Source organism: Caloenas nicobarica, chromosome 6 (assembly GCF_036013445.1).
Source record: "Caloenas nicobarica isolate bCalNic1 chromosome 6, bCalNic1.hap1, whole genome shotgun sequence".
NCBI lineage: Eukaryota > Metazoa > Chordata > Aves > Columbiformes > Columbidae > Caloenas > Caloenas nicobarica.
This window is the reverse complement of record NC_088250.1, coordinates 4,580,119-4,600,965: the sequence shown is the minus strand read 5'-3', so window position 1 is coordinate 4,600,965 and position 20,847 is coordinate 4,580,119. Positions and strand designations below refer to the sequence as shown.

Below are 20,847 nucleotides of genomic sequence, written 5' to 3'. Positions count from 1 at the left end.
GTTTTGCCATTTTGTTTTCAGAATTAAGCATCTGAGCAGATTATAAAGCAATAAAAAAAGAGAGGCATCTGAATAGCTACTCTACATGGGATTTCTCTTTTATAACATCTCTGTTTGTCAACAGCAGTATTACAACTGGCAACCAAAAATAACAACAACTTTTTTTGAATGCAGGAACTTATGCCAACTGCAGATAGCAACAAAAATTGTAATTACGTAAAAAACCCAAACAAATCAATGCCAGATCCGCTGCTCCGGTCCTACTGCGCACAGAGAGGCTTGAAAACTTCCAAGTTGAGGTTTCGTTTGCAACCCTTCCGAGTGCAGTCGCCCTTCCGTAACGGGTGCAAATTTCTAGTGCCAAGTTCCAGCTCTGCTCGGGGTGTCCCTCGGTTCACCAGCTCCCGACCACAGCACCGGGAGGGAACCGATCCCTGTTGCAGTGCGGCACACTCGGGGTCTTGCTGCTCGATGGCACTAAGGAAACTATCATCCTGAAATGGGGCAAATTGCAGCATTAGACTCTGCTTCTCTCCAGCAAATTCGCTGCTCTGCCCGCGGTACACAGAATGTCTCCTCCCTTCCCTCAGGAGTAAGCAGGCAAGCAAGAGGAGAGGGAGATGGTCTCCCAGAAAAATACCACTAATACTGAAACAGGCTGTGCAAGCAGCCATCCCCAGAGGGGACAGAGGGGAACCACGAGTAGAACACGAGGCAGAAGGCTGCGCATGAACTAGTACCAGAACGGCCAAAAGAACCCAATGAAATGAAGATCATGTAGCTATAGCTGCACCAAGTTTGCTGATGTCCCTGCAAATCTGGAGCTGAAGCTCTCAGGTCACAGATTTGCTCCCCTCCCAGACAGGGATCCAATCCACAAAGGTTTATTTTCAATTTAAGAGTCAGCTTGAAGAGGAAGGAAGGATTAAAGAAAGGATTTTTACAACAGAAGGTGAAGAACTAAAGGGGCAGGAATTAGATATAAAATAGCCTCAGCACGGGCATCAGATTACTTGTGGGGCTGGGGGGACACACGAGGGAAATAATCAGCATTAAGTTTCTTTAAAAAAAACCCTAACCAAACATAAATAAGCTTGGTCTCATGTCAACAGGGATCGTTCTGTGCACTCACAGGGTTAAAACCTCAATCCTTATGCTTATCACTTGTAGACAAAATTTAAATGCTCGGAAACTACATCGACCCATGCAAGACTAAATTAAGGCCAATGAGAAATTTCATCTGTCAGGAGATTAGGCAGAAAAAAGGGTAAACACTAGAGAAGCTGGTACATTTTGAAAGCACCACACGGTGCCATTGCCTGAGATAGGAGGAAAGTACCTGCCGGTAGTCAATGGTAACTCAGGAAAGTGCTTTCTGCATCCCTATGAAATGCTTTCCATTCGGGTTGCCGCTGGAACAGACAGAAAAACTCTCCTGCTCTGCTCTTAGGTCAGAAAAAAGCTTTTCAGTAGGACACTTAATTAAGGGTGATATTCTGGGTACTTTTGGAGTGCTGTGGAGGTAAGTGCTAAGTGGCAGTGCCGGATTGGAAGACCCACTAAAAATAATGTTGTTTCATGAGACATACAAATAGCCATGTAATTCTTTTCTTTAAAGTTAATTTCTGAACCGTATTGCTCTGCACAGCTTTTATTATACAAAGATGTGTATTAATGAATAGTGCCAGCAACCCATTTTATATAATAAAACCTTATTTCAAATGTTATGGAAGGCAAACACTGTACAAGACACTATTCCAGAAGTGAGCTGGACTAAAAGTATCGATTACTGGTAGCTACTTTCAAAATCCTTCTTATTGACATGGCAACATGATGGGACTTCAAAATAAAAAATGATGGAGAAAAATCATTCAAAGTAGAGAATTATAAATGCTTCCCTGTCTACATTCAAGCCTCAGAAGGCAACGTAACTGGCAAACACACAAAATACACGATATTGCAAAATTTAAAAAACAAAAACAAAAACAAACCCCCAAAACCGAAACCAACCAAACAAAAACGCAAAGAAAACCACAACGGTTAAATCTCCTGTGGGACTAAGTAATTTTTAACTTTCAGTTAACTAGTTTAAAAAAGAAAAGCATCCCCCTTCCTCTCTTCAGCCAGTAGCTCATTTATTAATAGTTTAGTGCTCTTCTTCCTATGTCTCATACTTCATACCCCAAAACCTAAGTTAGAGGGCCAGATGTATTATCTGGGAAGTTTTCCAAATTCATTAACTCCTTGGCACCAATGACTTCAGCACAGCCACTGCCAGCTCTGAGTATTATGCCCAGCAAAACCCAGCTCCCGGAGGGAAAGGATTAATAAAACAAGGCATTCGGCAGCGGCTCTTGGTCTCTTTGGTCACAACAAGCAGCTAAAAGAACCACAGGAGCTGCCAACACTGATCACAGCCAGCTTCTCAGTACCAACTACTCTGAGGGTCTTTCCTGAACATCTGCAGATCATTCACCACAAAGCTTGAAAACTGCACAGATGAAGCAACACGAAAGCAACAGTCAGAGAGAAGACTGGCAGCAAGGCTGAGACTCCAGTTCTAACTGCAGAGGGTGGTAAATGTTACCCAGGGGCGGCAGAATCACGTCCGCGCTTTCTCCTCAATTACAGAAGAAGCAGTCTGAGGCAACTCGCTTTGCTTTCTGAAATGGATGCAGTCCGCCTGTCACCAGCTAAACGGCTGATGACTGAAGAGCCTTACAAGGCCCCAGAAATGCAGGAGACCTGATGGGTCCACTTTTCAGCTTTCTTCTTAAGGCCAAGGAGGGATTTCCACGAAGGAAACCTGTTTACCATCGGTCAGGCAGGCACTTTGGTGAGCCATCTGTTCAGGCACCATCACCACGGACTCTCTGATTTCAAGATCAACATACAGCAAGAGGTCGCCAGGATTTTAAACATTAAACTTGTTTTGGTGGCTGCTGTGCCTTACTTGGAATCTCCACAGTTTCAATTAAATGCACACAAAATTCTTTACGTTCTTCAAACTTCAAACGTATAGTTTCATATTATTTGATTAGGGTTAATGCCAGCTTTCTTGTTGGTTAACATTTGGCCGTCTCCAATCACTTTAAATTTAGTAACAATTCTTACTGGGCACAATATTCCAGGATCCAGAGATATCGATATCTCAAGTCCTAATAACCACTTCTGCAGAATTGCAGTATCTATTACCTGTGTGAAATTCTGCACTAACACAGACACGCTGCTCCTGCTTTCAGAGACACCTTGATTTCTGCCTGATACAGCATTCCTCGTATAGACACATGCACCGTTTTTACAAGCTCTCCTACCCTCATGTCAGACACAACCTGGAACGAGGCAGCAAGAAGCTCCAACTCGAAGCAGAAACTTCGAGCAAAGACATGAAACGTGGCAGATTCAGCACAGTCAGTCATGGGGAAAAGTATCTCCAGGTCTCAGAAAGGAATGTGGACCCAAAGAGCTGACGAGTGTGAACTCGAGCCAGCACCACACCAGTTACCACTTATTTCAGCAGGCCTTATAGTAAGTGGATACATTCATTAGAACCTATTTTATTTCATGTCATACTACTTAAACATTCTGGGGTTTTGAACAATCTCTTGACTTGCTTCACTGAATTCTGCACAGAACCATGTTCAGCAATCCTGAGCAGGGGGAGAAATAGCAACTGTGAAGTGTGAACATCCAAACACATCCCGGCCCGCAAGCCTCAGTTAATATCACGATATGCCCAGAATTACTTCAGGAAATTGAAGGGGAAAAAAATAAGGAGGTAGGAGAAATATGAATGTATGAGTACCCTGGCTGGAAAAAAATTCTTGTGTGTTGGATTTTTTTTTTTCCTTCCTAGTCACTTCTCCTACTTCTGTATCATAAGGGAGCTGTAACTTTGGGTAACTGCTGAGCATGAAAGTTCCCAGGTCACATTAACTGAAGTTCCTGCTCCTTTCTCTGCTCCTGCAGCAAGGAATACTACCCAAGGACAAAGGCTGTCGGTTTGCAATCCATGGATTCCAACATTTCATACGGGTAACGCATAATTCCCATATTTCTGAGATGTGATGGAAAAGAAGTAAATCTTTCACCGCTCTCATTTATTTTTGAAGACTGCAGTTTGGGTACCTGCCAGATCCGACCTTCTCCTCTGAGAAAAGACCATCATTACTGCCATGCAGACTTTCCACTCCAGGTTTACTCACATGTAAAAACGAGGCATTCCTGACACCCAGAATCACTCTCCACCATCTTGCTCTAATAAACTGAATGTCGTGGCTTTAACAGGCATTTCCATTGCTGTGCATTCACAGGAGCGCTCTATATAGTTCCTGCCTGCAGGAACTCTTAAGTTTCATTTCACGCGGATCAAATTGAAATATCTTTGGTACACTTCCATGGCGCAAGCTTCCTTCACAGAGAAGTCCAAGTTGCTTAGGACTTTCGGGCAGATGCACATGCACTTTTGTTCTTAAAGTGGGAACATGGAAAGGGCTTTGCTGCTGACACTAGGGTTGTTTTACTGTGCTTTTGTAGTACAGAAAATTCACATTTGCTGGGTGAGACAGAGTGAAATAAAAGCTTCTGCTCAACTTATGCTTTTAGAGGGTCATTTGTTTTCTAGTTCAGCAGCTTTCTATGATCAGCTGGACTGAAACTCTACCCAGTCCCTATGGTTCTTAAGGAAAATTGTCCTCCTTTCTGACTGAGCTGCCTGTTCACTCTATCTGGCACTTACAAAAGCTTCTCGCTTCTTGTCAGACTTCAGCTGCTCCCAAGGACTGCCCAGTCTTCCCTGACTCCTTAGGACAGGACCAGACCCAGAGCGCAGCAGCCCGAACAAAGCTAGAAGATAGCCATAGCCTTTAACAGCCAGTAACACCACCCAGGGAAAAATGCACAAAACCAAGTTTCGCTGGCCACTGAACAAACCTCTCGGAAACTCACTTTTCAGTTTAGTCTTCAGGACATAAACCAGAGACTCAAACTTGCTCCCCTACTTCCTTTCTTTCAGCACAAAGACATCTCTGAAGATCCACACATCTCCTTTCATCCACGCTTTCTCCCTCAGCTGCGTCTGCCTGCCCCCTCCACCCCAGTCAACTTCCTTCAGCTCAGGCCGATCCTGCCATCAAAAACTGTCAGTTAGAAAATCATTCTTCTCTTCTCCTGAACTCCCTTTTTCTTGCTCCTTTGGCTAAGCCAGAAGAATACTATTCTTTTTTTGTAGAATTATCCTTTCTGCTAGGTTAGCTTCCCAGAACAGCTCATCACAGAATTGCAAGAATAATCATGCTGGCACAGAGAGAAGGGGGGCAGAAACATGTGGCGAGGCATTTATGAATACGAGGGTATCGTGGGATCCTCTTCAGGTGACAGGAAGACATTAAATCAACTACGCCATGTTATAAAACCTCAGTCACAGACCCTCAAATTTGTCTCTGCGCTGCAGTTGGTCTCTGTTCAGCTCTGCTCTAGATCCTACATCTCACACAAGAACAATGAGGGAAAGGGTTTCTCCTCCAAGTTTGTTATTGTCCTTGGCAGATCAGATCTACTCACTTTAATGACTGTAGTTCAAAGAAAGATCAATGGGCACTGCTCTGCCATATCGTAATACAATGCACGCTAAGAGTCAGTCACAGAACACAAAGAATTCATAAAATCAAAGCGAATAAGTGATTTAAGAGAAGATTCTTGCAATTCAAGGATGAGACAGCAGGGATGCTCTTCTTCAGTTGGCAGAGGTTTATTGCCGTTTTTTATTCCCTGCTCCTGCCACTGGGAAAGTAATTTAATATACGGCAAATAAAATAGTCTTAAAAAAATAAAAAAGAAAATAAATCAATGTTTGTCATCTGACTTTAATAAGGGTATGGTTTGACAAGGCAGATAAGGTGATTTAATAGACAGCTGCCTCCAAAAGCCACAGTTCTCACATGCATCCAGTTGCTGAGTTTCCCTTCCACTGGCACGCAAGCTTGTCTTAAACCCAGCACTATTCACTTCTGCCTGTCTCGTTTGAGTTTTTGGCTGGTTCAGCTCTACACCATCTCACCAGCTAAGCTGTGGGACTGGAATACAAGCAGCAATGGGAACCAGGCAGCGGTGGGTAGGAGGTGTGGGGACTAAGGCTGCCCCTTGCGGCAGCAGCAAGCTTTTAGATCAACGTGGTAACATCAAACCGCACCCTCAAGTGAGGGGGTTTTACCAACAGATGACTTTCTCAGGACCTAACAAAAAAGGGGTCACGACAATCATCATCACATAGCTAATAAAGTCTTCAAAACCAAGAAAAAAAGAAGTTGTCAAAGGAATAGTTACAGCTGGTGAGTTACTGGGGGCATAAAGTGACGCTTCTCAGAGTAAAAACGAGAGCATGTTTCTCTGCACAGGGAAGAACCACCTCTAACGGGGTTATATATGAGAGCTGGTGATCAGCCACGCAGGCCTGGCAGGCAGGGGGAACGGAGAGACTGCCAGCCTGGCATTCCAAAGAGGTTTTGATGAACAAATTGCTTCTCACTCAAATTCAACAATACGGCAAGTTCTGTTAATTTAGAATAATTGTCTGAAGCACAGCACTGATAAGTGCCCGGTCTTCTTTTTCCTTAGTCAGTGAAAAATCCAACTTCTCATGCAGAAAACACATACACCTAGGGGGGAAGGGGCCAGGGGAGAGAGATTGTTGCACTGGCCCCATTTTTAATACCCTCTTAAAAATAATATCTGGAATGTCCAGTTTGAGCTTCTCTTGCAAAAATAAAGAACCTGACAAGAGGTTGTTTGGGTTTTTTTTATCTTGTTTCAATACACTTTCCTATCTCGGACAGGTTAAAATACATGAAGTTCTAACAGACAAATGAAAGCTTTTCCAACTAAACAGTTATACTTCATATTTAGCACTCTAAATATCAGATGAAATTAAAAGAGCGTTTTTCTCAACACTGATTCTTAAGAGTTTGCTCATGAAAGCTGGAGGCTCCGGATTTATTCCTACAGATTCCTTTCACCACTAAGACATGAAAAAATCCTGCAGCCCCAGCACTTCAATATTGTGCTGTCCTTTCCCACAGGCTTGGTCACAGCACAGTTTTGGTTCTTGTGCAACTAGGCAGTGTTACACAGTGCTCTAACCAATGCTTAGAACAATCTAGAACGTGGAAACCATTACATGTGTTAAAAAGAGAAAAACAAATGACAAAAGAACACAACAGTAGGCAGAGACTCAATGAAAGCTAAGCATTTTAACTTCTGGACTAGAAACTCCTATGAACCCCAACAATATAATAGATCCAATGTAACATCTTTGACTTTAGACCTCAGCAAACTTAAGTATAGAAGAAAATAATTTCTGTAAGTGACCTGCAGGAAAAAGGAATCTTGTTTTTTGTTTCTTAGCTACATGAGTTGATACAGATTCTTGGATGACGACAATGTATTTGGAACTATATGGTCAAAATAACACTTTGCTTGGAGAATCATAATCAAAGTTGATCATAATAATAACACCACCACAACAAAAGAATCATCCAGGGAGAGAAGCACAAAGTGAAGGTAAAAGAATGAAAATCTTGCAAAAATATTCCCAGCAATAAAGCATCAAACTTAACCCATAGCTTAATGATTCCAAGGCTAAAGAGGCACAGGTCATGTGGTGTATTGAAGCATCGTAGAAAGATACTTGCATTTGGTTTTGTGTCACTCAAACTGAAATAGCACCGAGCAGCACAGTGGCTAAACGAAAGGAAACTGATGCTGCACAGCTGCCAGTGCTGCCATGGTTTGCTCGCCTCCAGAACCCAAGCCAAGACCCACAGGTTAGGCTGGGCTAGCGCGGTATTGCCAAGGTACACTGCAGCCTGCAGAGTCGGCAATTCCTCTGTGCTTGCGAGAATGATTGACACGGCCAAGTATTACACTCTCATTATCAAAGAGAAATAAACTGAACGGAGATCAACCTTTTTCTCCTCTCACAAATGCCAAGACAAGTGTCAGATTCTAAATGCCGCATGCTTCCGGTTACACAGTGGCAAGGTCCTTGTTTGGACACGCCAGGCAGCTCAGCCATTTACATGGGGCTTTTTGACTGTAGGTCTAGTTACTATATAAATCCTTATGAACTCAGTACTAAACCCAATGCCCCCTTTAAAAAGCTCAACTTTAATGACATCTACAGCAGTGAAAAGGCTTGTTTGATAAAATTACGAGATCGGGCATGAGACAAAGAGAATGCCACTTCCCTACACACCTCCTTGACATACTTGTGTTACCTGCAAATCAAAAGCAAAAAAAGAAGCCAAACATGCTACGGCAGCACCGGTCTCATTCTCAAACAAGCCTAGCAGCATCCACTAAGCGTTCTGCAGTCCTTCCTAATGCCACTATTAACCCCCAACAAGATCCTCCCTTAACAGAAAGCCTTTTGTGCTACATAAGCATGCACAGGTACTGAATTTTGCTGGTGTTACAATAGCTTAACCTTTGCATGATTCTTCCAGTTTTAAAAAGCAAACAAACAAACAAAAAAACCTAAAGACATGTTCTCCAGTTTTGTCAGTCCTCGCAAGTCTGAACTCGAATTGCAGCAGCAATAAGCTCAGCCTAGCCCTTATTTCCACTTTTACCAGAACAAACTTTAACACACCGGATTCCCCTGCACCAGATCCTATCTTGTCCCTGGAAAAAAACTAATCTGAGTTCTTGAAGTCATAGGTTACGTTTATATTTGCAAATTTAGCAGTGGCTGGGCACATGAGCTTACCAGAATGTAATCTTCTACATTACAAAGTGTTATAACAGTTCTTCTGCTCTCACAAACACTTCCTAGAAGCGGTTGAGGAATTGGAATATCCCAGGCACAGCTTCTGAGGGAACCTGTAGCCATCTTACAATAGAGGCTCAGAGCCAAAGGGGACATTCAGCTTACACGGGTGTAGATACAATCTTGGCATCTTGTAGACTTCTTCAAGCTACCAGTGCATCCACTGCTTCTGCAATAGGCTGGAGAACCTTTCCTGAAGGGGATGATGAAGCTTCATCTGTTGCAATTTCTATACCCTGTTCCAGTGGGTCATATACAATCTACCAATAGACCTAACTTTTCAACCACTCCTGTGTCCTAAACCATAACCTTAATCCTCATCCTAGCCTTAATGAAATCTCAGTGAAATTTTTTTAAATGCAGAATATATCCTAGCATCAAAGGATGCAGAGATACACCAAGACCTTTAACCTGCCTTGTTCCAAACTATCTCCAGTGCCAATCTGAACCCCAGTTTAACCCAAATTCAGTTACTCACACACAAATCAGTACGGACTGGAGGTCTACCAGACACGTCGGCACTCAGACCTCATCACAACCCTGACCTTGCAGGATTTAGCTGTACACCTGCCTCTTCAAGCCTTCTTTCCCAGAACACTAATAATACCCACAGGTTGAACCTGGTATCCACACTGTCAGCAAAATTAACAGTAAGAGGCAGAACTGACCAGAAGCATCCTAAAAACTATCTCAATGGGCTTTTTCCTACTCAGGTCCTAATCCTCTCGTGCCATGCAGCATTAATTCAAGTTCAGCTTGGTAACAGAGCTACCCCGTATCATTCAGTGTTGCCAGCACTAACCCACAGCCCAGTCACGTGTTCCTCACATAGCAGCCAGCAAGAAAATAAGATCTTCAACTCATCTCATCTCAAAGCTGTCTTGAAACATAACCCCAGCCAAAAGTATGGTCTAGTGACATTAAAATAAAAATAGGAAAGCTTTTTTTGCCCATTTTGCTAATTAATATGTCAGAGCTCATAAAGAAAGACTCATCAGCTTTTCTCCAGCACTGCATCATCTGAAAGAGCTGTGTCAGCAGAGACCTCAGCAGACAGTCAATACATACTAAAAGTGTTCTAAGCAGTAAATCAGAACACAAAAAAAAAAGACTTTCAGAAAAAAAATAAAAATAGCTTCGAAGAATGCAGTACTCGATTTCAGTATTTGATATAAATCAGGTAATATCAGATGTACAACAGTCTTGCACTTCCTTACAGAAGGGCTGTCCTGGAATCGCTTTTCTAAAAAGCTAAGAGTTCATGAAAAACTCACCTAAAGTTTGCTGATTTTTCACCCTTAGTGAATTTTCAGGGATCTTCTCTGCTTTAAGACGGAGGCACCACTTGTCTGCTTCTCATTCTCCTCGCAGGAATTGAGTTTAGGGACCATGGACACACCATGGCTGAGCGCACAGGAAGCTCACGGAGGATTCTGAGACGATGCCAAACACAGACACACACACACACGCTCCGAAATCCGGTCTCTCCCAGAAAGGGCCGAGGAGGCTGCATCACCACAGCACTCCAGAGCTTTTGCCAGTGGTATTGTGGAAAACATTTGCAACACTGAGAACACCTGTAAGCGCTGCAGGAGTCTTCCAGCTGGCAGGAGGAAGGACAGGCCTGCTATGAGAACCAGAATTCAGATGCATTTCAGTGAGGATGAAATACAGGAACAAGTCTCCCACCAAGCTCAGGATGTGTCCACACATGCCTCTAAAAAATCAAATCTACTTTCTAAGAAAAAAAAAAAGGAACCGGTGTTTGTGGGTGCAATATATAAAAAGATAGAAAGATGGGGCTACAGCTACAGATCCTTCTAATGCCTCGGTCTTCTGCAGAACTGTGATCGAGCTTTTGGAAACGAATACACACTACTAACTCCTGCTGCTGCTCAGTAACGCGTAATATGCGAGGGATACAGCAGCTATACCAAAAGCTGAGACTAAATGCTTGAAGAGCCACTGCCCCAGAAGGAATAGCAAGGATATTTCCCTAGAGAGAATTACTCAACTGAGTATTTCATAGAAAAAGTCGTATTGAAGGAGAGACGAGATAATTGCATGGATTGTTAGTAATTGATAATTAATTCTGTAGAGAAATATGTTTAATTTCCTGAGGTCTAGAATAGGATGGAAACTCTTCATTCTGTAATGAGAAAATATTGGTGTTTTGCTCCCAGCACAAGAAGCTGCAATGTCTCCCTCAGCATGTTCTTAAAAAGGTACCTAGAGGAAGGCAGCACAATAAACAATGTTAAAACGAATGTTGTGCAACGTGACTGAATGCCAGCAAGATGCATATATGATACAGAATTCCAAAAAGCATACAGGAAAAAGGAACCAGAGAAAAAGAATGCTATGTTCTTGAACAAACCTTTAAAATAAATATTTGACTGGAACAATGAGAAAACTGAAACTGCTGCTTGATTTCTCTTTATGAAGAGTTAGGAAATGGAACACAGGTGAAAAAATGTTCAACAGCAACTGAAGAATATTTAAAGTGGACAGAACCAAGAAAAATCATTTACACTCCAACCTTCTCAGAAGTTAGCTAGCTCCTTTTATTCTGAAGGGGAAAAAAAGAAACAAGCTGGAGGACCTTTGTATCTATTCCTTAAGTCATCTGTTGACCACTGATTTTAGTCAAGGAAAAATATCTTGGGTACGTGTCAGAGGTCTGTGAAGGTTAAGTAAAGCAAACAAGCGATAGTTCAATAAGCGCAGGTCCCCATTTTCATATAAAATATGTAGGTTTCTTCTCAATAGAAAAATTTTCAAAGCCACTGTTTTGAAGAATCTGGAGAAGTGCACAGAAGAAAGATCAAATGCTGCTAAAAGTGATATTATAAAGCTTAACGTACCTATAATAACAGATTGCCAAAGAGTTAAGATCTCACCAGGTTTCCTTCCAATTTTCTTTGATAGCAGCAAATTCCACTGATCTTTGGAAAATTGTATGATGTTGCAATGTTTGTAGTAATTTTTCTGCACAGGCAAAATCTCAAGGGCAACACTCCTCGCTCCTTCAAGTTGACAAGATCATTTCTTTGAAGCTTTCACATTCCCAAAACAAAAAGTTGAAAGAATTTCTTCTCCCCAGGAGTGATAACATTACAAGACATATGAACTACCCCGTGATTCAGAAAGAGAAACCAAGAAGTTCACAGACTTAGGAAAGATGCCAGAAAAATTTAAGAAGAATTTGTCTCCTAAGTTCAGGAAAAGGTCTTCAGATAAGGAAAATCCACAGCAGAGAACTGAAGGAGGACACCCAGCTGCACGGAGAAGGAATACCATAAACAACCAGGAATCTCAGAGTTGACCTTCCTTTACATGAATTCAGCTTTTTAGTTTTGTCAAAGGAGTGGAAAAAGGCAATGTGCAATCGCGCTGCAAAGAGGCAGCCTCAAACTTCAGGGTTTTCGAACATGAGAAGAGACTGCTGAATAACTGGAGCTTTCTGGAAAGTTTAAGGTTTCTTATGTCAGCTCCTCCGTGACTTGTGAAAAATCGCAATCTTATGTGACATTTCCTTGAAAGTTCTTGCAATACAAGAACTGCAAGTTGTACAGTACTGCGTTGTGGTTTGTGGAACTCATTTAGTAACTAGGTATAGTAATGACAGCAATATGGACTAATTGTTTTTACTATGGTCCGAAAAGTTTAAGAAAAAATTGATTATTTCTACTGCACGAGCACAATGAAAGGAAAAGCTTTGACTTTTTTTTTAAACTGTAGAATTTTTTTAGTGTTATCTTCAATATTCCTGGTAATGGAAGTGGAACTCAGAGTAAAGAGAAAAAGCAGGAAATATTTATATTTTTCAAAATGTGTATTGTTTAAGTTGCCACACTCCACAAGACACAGTGCACTCGCCCTTATCTGAAAGGGCATCTTCAGTTCACAACATCTGCACCAAAAAAAAAAAAAGTTACAGCTCTTCCTGCAAATGACTCAGCTCCATCCACTGCCCAAAGAACAATCCCCAATTCATCACTGTACAACTTGGAGTCAGTGCATACACACTAATGGCTTCATTTGCAACTCTTTTAGCCACCGCAGTTTCTGTAAGCTCATTTCATTAACTGCCCATAGTACTTTCAAGTTGCTGACTTGTCCTCCAAAACAGGCGAACAGCTTACCCGATCTGTGTCCGGCCAACAAACCAACTTTGCTTTCATCTGCCACTGGAGGAATAAAAGAAAAGACACAAAGATCAGAAACGTATTTAAATTAACAAGCCTTTGAAATCCTGTTAAATTATTTCAGGCACACAGCATCCTAAATCTTTAAATTATAATTGTTTGTAAAAAGTCTTTTTTTAGCTAATGCACCTGGGGTGCTTCAAAGCCCACATATCTGAATCAAAGCCCAGTGAAACCAATAAAAGGACTACCTGTCGTCCTTGTGGGTTACAGATCAGGACCTCAGCACTTACACACTCGAAACTGAGTTGTCAGAAGAGCAATTGCATTTGTAAATAACTCATCTTGCCAGACAAATCACGGGGCATAGGAGAGTTGTAACATTTTCAGATCAAAGAGCTCAACTGGTAAAAAGAATCCAGATGTGGAAAGTCTCCCATCTGCAAGACATCTCATTGACTCACAGGACCCTCTGCAGACAATGAGGTCTCCCAAAACCTGATCTTTATGTTTTTTTCCTCTGTTATGATTTATTTTATTTTACCTATAAAAACCTGCATAGTATTTCACAACATCTTATAAAGAAAGATGTTTACAGTAGCAACAGTTTGCAGACAGACTGGTGGAGGAGCAAATTCTAAATGTAACAAAAATTGTAATTTTTATTCAGTAACTGTACTTCAGTTTATCATCATATATCTCAAGAAACTAATTAAAACACTCTCCCAGAGGGCTGAGGGGAAGAACCAATCACCATTTCTTAAAATGAATCCTATGCAAAGAAATGTTGCTAATGTAATGTTAGGGATGATAAAACACGCACAGGAAAGGAATGTTAAGGTTGAAAGCTTATCCTTCAACTCTGCCTGCCCAAGCACTCCCTTATATTCTGCCTTAAAACGTGATCTCTTTCTATGATAAAATAAGTTGTCAAGTCATACCCAAAAATACTATAAATGGGAACTTACACAAGCTGTGCACAGACGTCACCATAAAAAGTTTACATACAGAGTTATCTGTGTACAGGAACACCCAGGAAAGAGCAGTGCAGTAGTTATCGACATTTAGGAGCTTTTAGGACTACTGGGAAAATTCAGGACATTTAGGACTACTGGGAAAATAATCACAGTAAATGTTTTCTTATATTGCCTCCCCACTTCACTTCTAGGGAAGCTTTTCCCCTCAAAAACCGGCATCAGACCCCGGACTGGGATTCCCAAGTGGAACCATGAAGCCAGGACTGACCACTGTGTCTCTTCTCCACCTTTGCAGTCTGATTGCCATCTGACCATCAGTAACACTGACATAGCGCAGTTTTGCTGGGGGACAGAGATGCTAATGAAGTAAGACTAATACTGTTTGCAGCGTTACATAGAGATACTGCAAAACAGAACACGCTTGTCCTTTAAGCTTTCTTCTAGGCTTTTCTAATCCCTGGAAATCACAACTATTTACCTCCTTGCTATGCAGTTTGATCCTATAACACACAATGACCAGGCAAGAATTTGCTATAAAGATGGTTTAAACTCCTTTTCCTCCTTCCTCCCCTCAAATATAGCTCTAAGCAGAACAACCATGGAAAACTTTAATCCCAAACGTTAGTGTTTTGACAAGTTATGATTGTGTGAAAACAAGGGATTATAATGGAAACTGATTTGCAACCTTAATTACAGCAGTCACTAATGGCAACCACTATAATGTATGATAATTATTAATACTTGGAGTAGGTTATGTTACAGTACATAGGAGCTTAAAAAAAATAGATATTAAGGTTCACGGCATTTTTTTAAACAATGCTTATGACTCAGTTTGCCTGCAACTAAGTTTTACATTATTAAAAGAGCTAAATCCATTTAACTTAATCGTACTTTACACACCAGCTTCACACACAAAAATTAGATTTTAATACTGGAGGGAAAAATGAAGAATAAAATGATTAGAAAATGAAAAATCATCTTACCAGAATACAAGGTTAGCATTATGAGTTTAAGCGCACACACACAAAATAATGGAAAATGCAAAAATTAAAGTTTTATATCGAAGTTTGAGCAAAATATGTGTATCCCTCCACAGGGCAATTTTCATTTCATGGGATATTATGCTAAGGCAGTGACTTCTGGGCTGGCCATCTTTCATTAGACTGAACAGGAATGGCACAGACAAGGCCACTGCAAAAGAATCCCATTCCTTCCTTTCTTTCCTCTGAGAACAAGGAGAAGATGACAGAAAAGAAAGACAAGGCTAACAGGACATAAATATTTTGTACACCAAAGCTGGAAACTTTGTAACCAAAGATTTCATTTAGGAAGTACGTAAGATGTCCTGCTCCACACAACAGCATTTGAAAACACTGCTCTGCAAGGTGTTAAAAATTCATGCAATCTTTCCGTTGTGACAAAAATAGTATTTCTCTGGCTATCTTCCTTTGCCTTTTGAAAAAAACAAGACCTTAGTGGAAATTTATTTTCTACGATTCTACCTGTGTTGACCTATCTCTGCAGGAAGGCACCTGAAAGGTTTTAAACAGGGGAAAAATACTGCCTACTCTTAAAACTCAAGTAAAAATAAATTCTATATTATTTTTACATCGTAACATCAAAAAGTAATTACGTTGCAACTAACTATGAAAAAATTCAGCTCAAGAGGATCCCACTTGGGAACGTGCAGTGCCAGACTGGAATATATCAGCACGACATTTATAATAAAATTTCAACTGTAACTATTTTTATGAGGACACTAGAAATACTCTGTATTCTTGAGCTAGAATTGCTAAATGCAAAACACTTCAAAAAAATGAAACCACCTAAATTTGGGGACTATAAACACAAAACTCAAACATACATTGAGAAGGATCAATGCAAGGGAGTAAAATACATTGACAAATAAGACAAAACTTCACCTTAACTTGTAAATCAAACACATACTTCACATTTTGAAATGTCTCTGGAACTCCAGGGGTTCTTAGTTCATGAAGTTATTAATGTTCGTCAGTATAAAACACACTAGCAGCTCTTTTAAAGTAACATCTATAATTTAGGAATTGCATTTTCACCACAGAAGCCCGTTAGGTATTCGTGGTCAGTGCTCTAAGTCGTTGCTGAAACCAAAGTGGCAGAAGTTCTACAGCTATTTAATAAAAGCATGGCCATTTGGGGGACTAGCAAGACCACACGTTGGGGAAGATGAAATATTACTACAACAAATATATCTGTCCAGCTGATAGTAACCGATACTTTAAAAAAAGGCAAACTATGCCAACAAGCGCAACAAATTGTACATACCCCCAAATCTCTATGCCATGAATAATCAGATGTATTAGGATTTCCTATAGTAATATTCTGGAGTGCTGTTTTGCCTAAAAGAAGTAAGTAGTATTGTTCAGCAACAGTAAAAGCCCCCAACGATGCATCCATGTCCTTGCACGTAACTTTTTTGGTTCCCATTTCTGTGCCGTCCTCAGAATACCCAAGGTCGCCATTTTATTTGAATTGTGCAATTTTCAATGTTTAGTACACAACAAGCCCTCTGTACTGCCTCAACATTTGTGTCAAAAACGCAGTCCAGCTTTACTTAAAGGTCAACAAACTACAGCCCAGCTGCGGTTCCGAGAAACACAAATCAATGCTGCTGCCAATTGCGATAACCGATTTCCCTCCTTTTACTCAGCGCAATTGCTGTGCCATTATGTTATTTTTTCCCCCTACTATTCAGAAGATCCAGGGTACTACTATACAACTTAGTGCCTCTTTTGTGAAGGATCCGTTTTGCACATTGACTAAGAGCTACTTAACATCTTGTAAACGCGGGCAAGTTACTTTCTGCAGGACAAACTGACACGTACATTTGAAGACCAGCTGCAGTTCTGCACTCGGAAAGGAAGCAAACAAGGGTTAAAATTACAATTAATGAGAAATAATAAGAAGAGAGACTGAAACATCAAAAGAATTTCCTAGAAAATAAATTTCCTGATATCTTTATTAGCCTATGGGAAGTCCAATATAAATTTTTTATTGTGCGTTAATTAACGAAGGCTGTATTCCCAAACCACATATACAAAAGATGCTTTTTAGGATCCATTGGTTTCTATGGTATAAACACATGAAAATAAAGCAAAGCTACAAATCAGCCCCTGTGTTTTGTGATGAACTGTATCCTTTCCCTTTCATCATTATGAAGGCACCGCATCATCAATTAGTTTTAGTCAGTGATAGTGCCAATGACATAATTCTCCTGCCACTTTTATTTTCTTGGTGAAGTGTTTCCCCATCTAAGAGCAGCACGAATCACTCAGAGAAATCGTGTCAAATGTTGGCTCCCACCAGCACTTAGAAAATGCCGCTGCTGCTCTGGGTTTGCCCTGTGGTGCTACATGCAAAGACCAAAGGCTTTTATACTAAAATCTACAGGAGCAATAAAATGTGTGTATTAGGAAGGGTAGAATTGCGCTGTCTGAAAATATTTGCCTTCACTAATTCTCCCTCTTCCCCCTACTAGTGACAGTGAAACTTCCCACAAGGGTTGTGCTGGGGTCACCTGGTTATCCACGAGCGGCCCATTCTTGAGGGATTACGAGTCCTGGAGAGATTCCTGTTCACTTCAAAGCTGAAAGGTAGCGAGACTACCAAAAAGCTTGCGCAAGAGCTAAGGATAAATTATTCTGACGCGGTAAAAACCGTAAACCTTTTCCAAAATGGCATCTGACACAACACTTGGGATGCCTTGTTCAGCACATTCAAAGACAGGAATAAACCACATCCAAACCAAGATTCTGGATTCTTTTTCTCGCCCGTAAAAGTGTTTTTCTCTAATTAGATTTTTCAGAACAATTTTGTTAGAACTGATTGAATATTTCAATGCAGTTGAATTCAGAGAAGGTCCCCAAGGGATACACCTTGTGTGTCAGCACTTGAGAATGAAAATGCCTCAGCTGGCATTCACTGCTCCTACTACTTCTTGCTGAAGAACCAGCAGTACAGCTGATGCTGGACAGTGGACGCATTTACCTTTAAATGGAAGGTTTTCTCCTCGTAGAAAATAACATCGTTTTACAATTTCCCAGCCAGCGAGATATAAATTTCTTTGGTTTCTTCGAGTGGCAAACAACTACTCGTTCTTGAGGGTTACGCTGCTAATTGAGGCCATCACGGCTTTTTTTACACTTCTGTTGTCTTCTCTAATCCTCTCTCGCCTCTGTTCCAAAGAAACTGTACCAGACTAAAACTGATTCGAGCCCCCACTACACACCTCCCGCACGTCATTAACACTTCTTGCAAACTCCTAGGGTTAAACCACAAGTTCCTAATCTAATCTGTCATCCGCTGGTTGAAAACATCGACAGGGAACAGATCTAAGACAAAAGTGTTCTGAAAGTTACTCCATTATCATCGGTACTTTCTTTCTCATGGTCACTATACATTAACTTAATTGCTATTTTCTTCCCCTAACACTTTAATAATCTAAGTGCATTCATGGATCAAGGGATTTCAAACATACACCAAAGCAGGGTAAGAAGCTCCCACCTCAAGCATGTGTTGCCATTCCTTGAATCTGAGGAGAATTCTACGAAATTGGTCCAAAAAGTTGATATCTTCTCCTGCCCACTTTGGCCTTTATGCCACAGTACCCCTTCCCCTCAATGGCACCAACACAGATTGGGTGTGAAACCGAGTAATGGAATTGACCTTTCTTTTTATACAGAATAAACTTAATTCAGCCTCATTGTAATTCAATTCACAGTGTCCCTATCACTTAAAAAAAAATCGTTTTGTTTCATTCCCTACTTATAGATCTTACAAACTGAAATTTGAAAGTCATTTAAACTAAGAAAACGACGTCATGTTCATTTCTAAAAATTTATTCTGCAGGGTGGCCTCAGAAAACACACACCTAATCTGACAGAACTGAAAAGTTACTCATGGCCCTTGACCCCAAAGACAATCACAGCCATAAGCAATACAGTTTTTCCTAAACTCATGACATTTTTCGTTTTGAAAAGTCCTTCAAGAGATGATTTGTTAAATTACTGCTGTAAGTCAGAAACATTGAAAAGTCTGATAGAATTCTGAGCCGCCACCTTCTCCATTTCCTCATCAGTGTTCTAATGAACTTAACTGGCTCCCAAATACAATTCTGAAGTTGGTTTCCACCCAAGGCAACTGGACAAATGTATTCCGTACATACAACATGGGTAACGAAATAATGATTTTAAAATACCAAACCACTTTTTGTCCCACTAATACCATAATTCTCACTAGGGACCTCTCGAAATGTTTTCTTTTAATTGTATCTGAACCAAAACATTGTTTAGATTGAAGAGTAATCCCCATTAGCTCTGCCTGGTCCTCATTTGGTTAGGTTTTGCGATATCTATTTCAATATCCGAAATTACACTTGGAACGAGAATAATCTGGTTCAGAGCAAACCACAAAAGCAGAAAATAGCTCATAGCATCTTGATTGCATTTTACAAATCCTTCTGGTGTGAAACACTGGTTTCTCTTCGTTTCAAGGTGTTTTAAAAGTATGAACTGTAATCAAATACATCTTTCCACTAACAAAGAAATTTGCATTTCATTAAATATTGGATTCCTTGCAGAATACCCCATACCTTACATCTTATGCATTCACTTGCTAATTATTCCTAAATATATAAGTTGGCTGATTCCTTTAATAAATATGCCCCAAAGTTAAGGGACTCTAACAATATTTCACTCGTATTTAAAATCAAGTAAAGACATTTCCATTTTTTTCAGGCTGTAGACTTTAATCAGTTAAATCTATTGGTTTTGCTTTTTATGGGGAAAGGAAGGGTGAGCTGAGCAGTACTTTGGGATAGCGGTCATGGGTTATTATACCAGCATCCTCAAATATAAATCTACACAGTACTTTGTCTGAATTGATACATAACAAAACTTCCATATACTCGTATGATTCAAATTCATCTTGCTTCAGGTTAAGACAAGCCATACTTTCACGTGTTTGAATACAATTCCCATGGTTGTAGTTTTTATGGTACATTTATGCATAGACTAAGTCACTCCTGCATAAAGATTTATGGAAAATAAGGGTATTGGAGATAAATAATAAAAAGCATCATTTCCTTTCTTTTTCTTAGAGCACACAGATTTTCAACTTCCAATACAACATTAAAAAAAATTCATATTGCCATTCCTTCTCTGCAAAAATTACCTTTTTAATACAGTTAAAAGAAATAAAAAACACTACTGAAAATGGATTCTAATGAATCACTACAAAGAAATTCTTCTCTAGACAACTGTGGTAAAGTAGGGGAAAATGTGCGTGTACAGAAGGTTGTTAAAGGAAAAGGAAAATCATCCTTCCTATGACTTGCACAGAAGCCACTGATTTCTTCTTCATTTTCAATCTGCTGTTAGGTGTCAAAATAGGGTACCACTTAAGTCAGAAGGGCAACACAACATTTAATTTCTAGCATTTTTGAATTTGTTTTGCTTATTTTTAACACTAAACTATGAGCACAAGCCCAAAGTTGGCATGCAGTCTCACTGGCATGCACAGGCATGCACTGTAAGGCAGACTCAGGCTGGCCCTTGACAAATTTTTGAAATCACAGTATAAGAAGAATCTTTTCTTTGTGAACCTATTCAAACGCCATCATCTCTAAAACACAAAAATTATGCAAATGAGTGGACGTGTCAGGTGCCAGGATTAGTAGAAAGAAAGGGGTGGCAGTGCTCTTTTGGCACCACCAGTTCAAAACAGAAGTAGACATGGTAAAGAAAAGATTTACCATAAGGCACAGGATTTGAACTCTGCCAGTGATCCAGAAAGTGCTGCTGTTATCTCAACACAGCAGCAGGGAAGAACATGAGGACTTAGAGCTGATATGGAAGTAATC

At 40.4% G+C, this 20,847-nt stretch overlaps 1 protein-coding gene across 4 annotated transcripts in view; it reads right to left on the bottom strand.

Moving 5' to 3' along the window:
• Positions 1–20,847, bottom strand: part of PARD3B (par-3 family cell polarity regulator beta) — a 377,310-nt gene that overhangs the window by 151,504 nt on the left and 204,959 nt on the right. For 3 of the 4 annotated variants that reach the window (XM_065637273.1, XM_065637271.1, XM_065637272.1), the window contains one exon: positions 12,970–13,014. The exons of the other annotated variant lie outside the window; for it this stretch is intronic. In XM_065637273.1, coding sequence (XP_065493345.1) covers positions 12,970–13,014 — 45 coding nt within the window. The remainder of the gene's footprint in view (positions 1–12,969; positions 13,015–20,847) is intronic. 4 annotated transcript variants of the gene reach the window in all.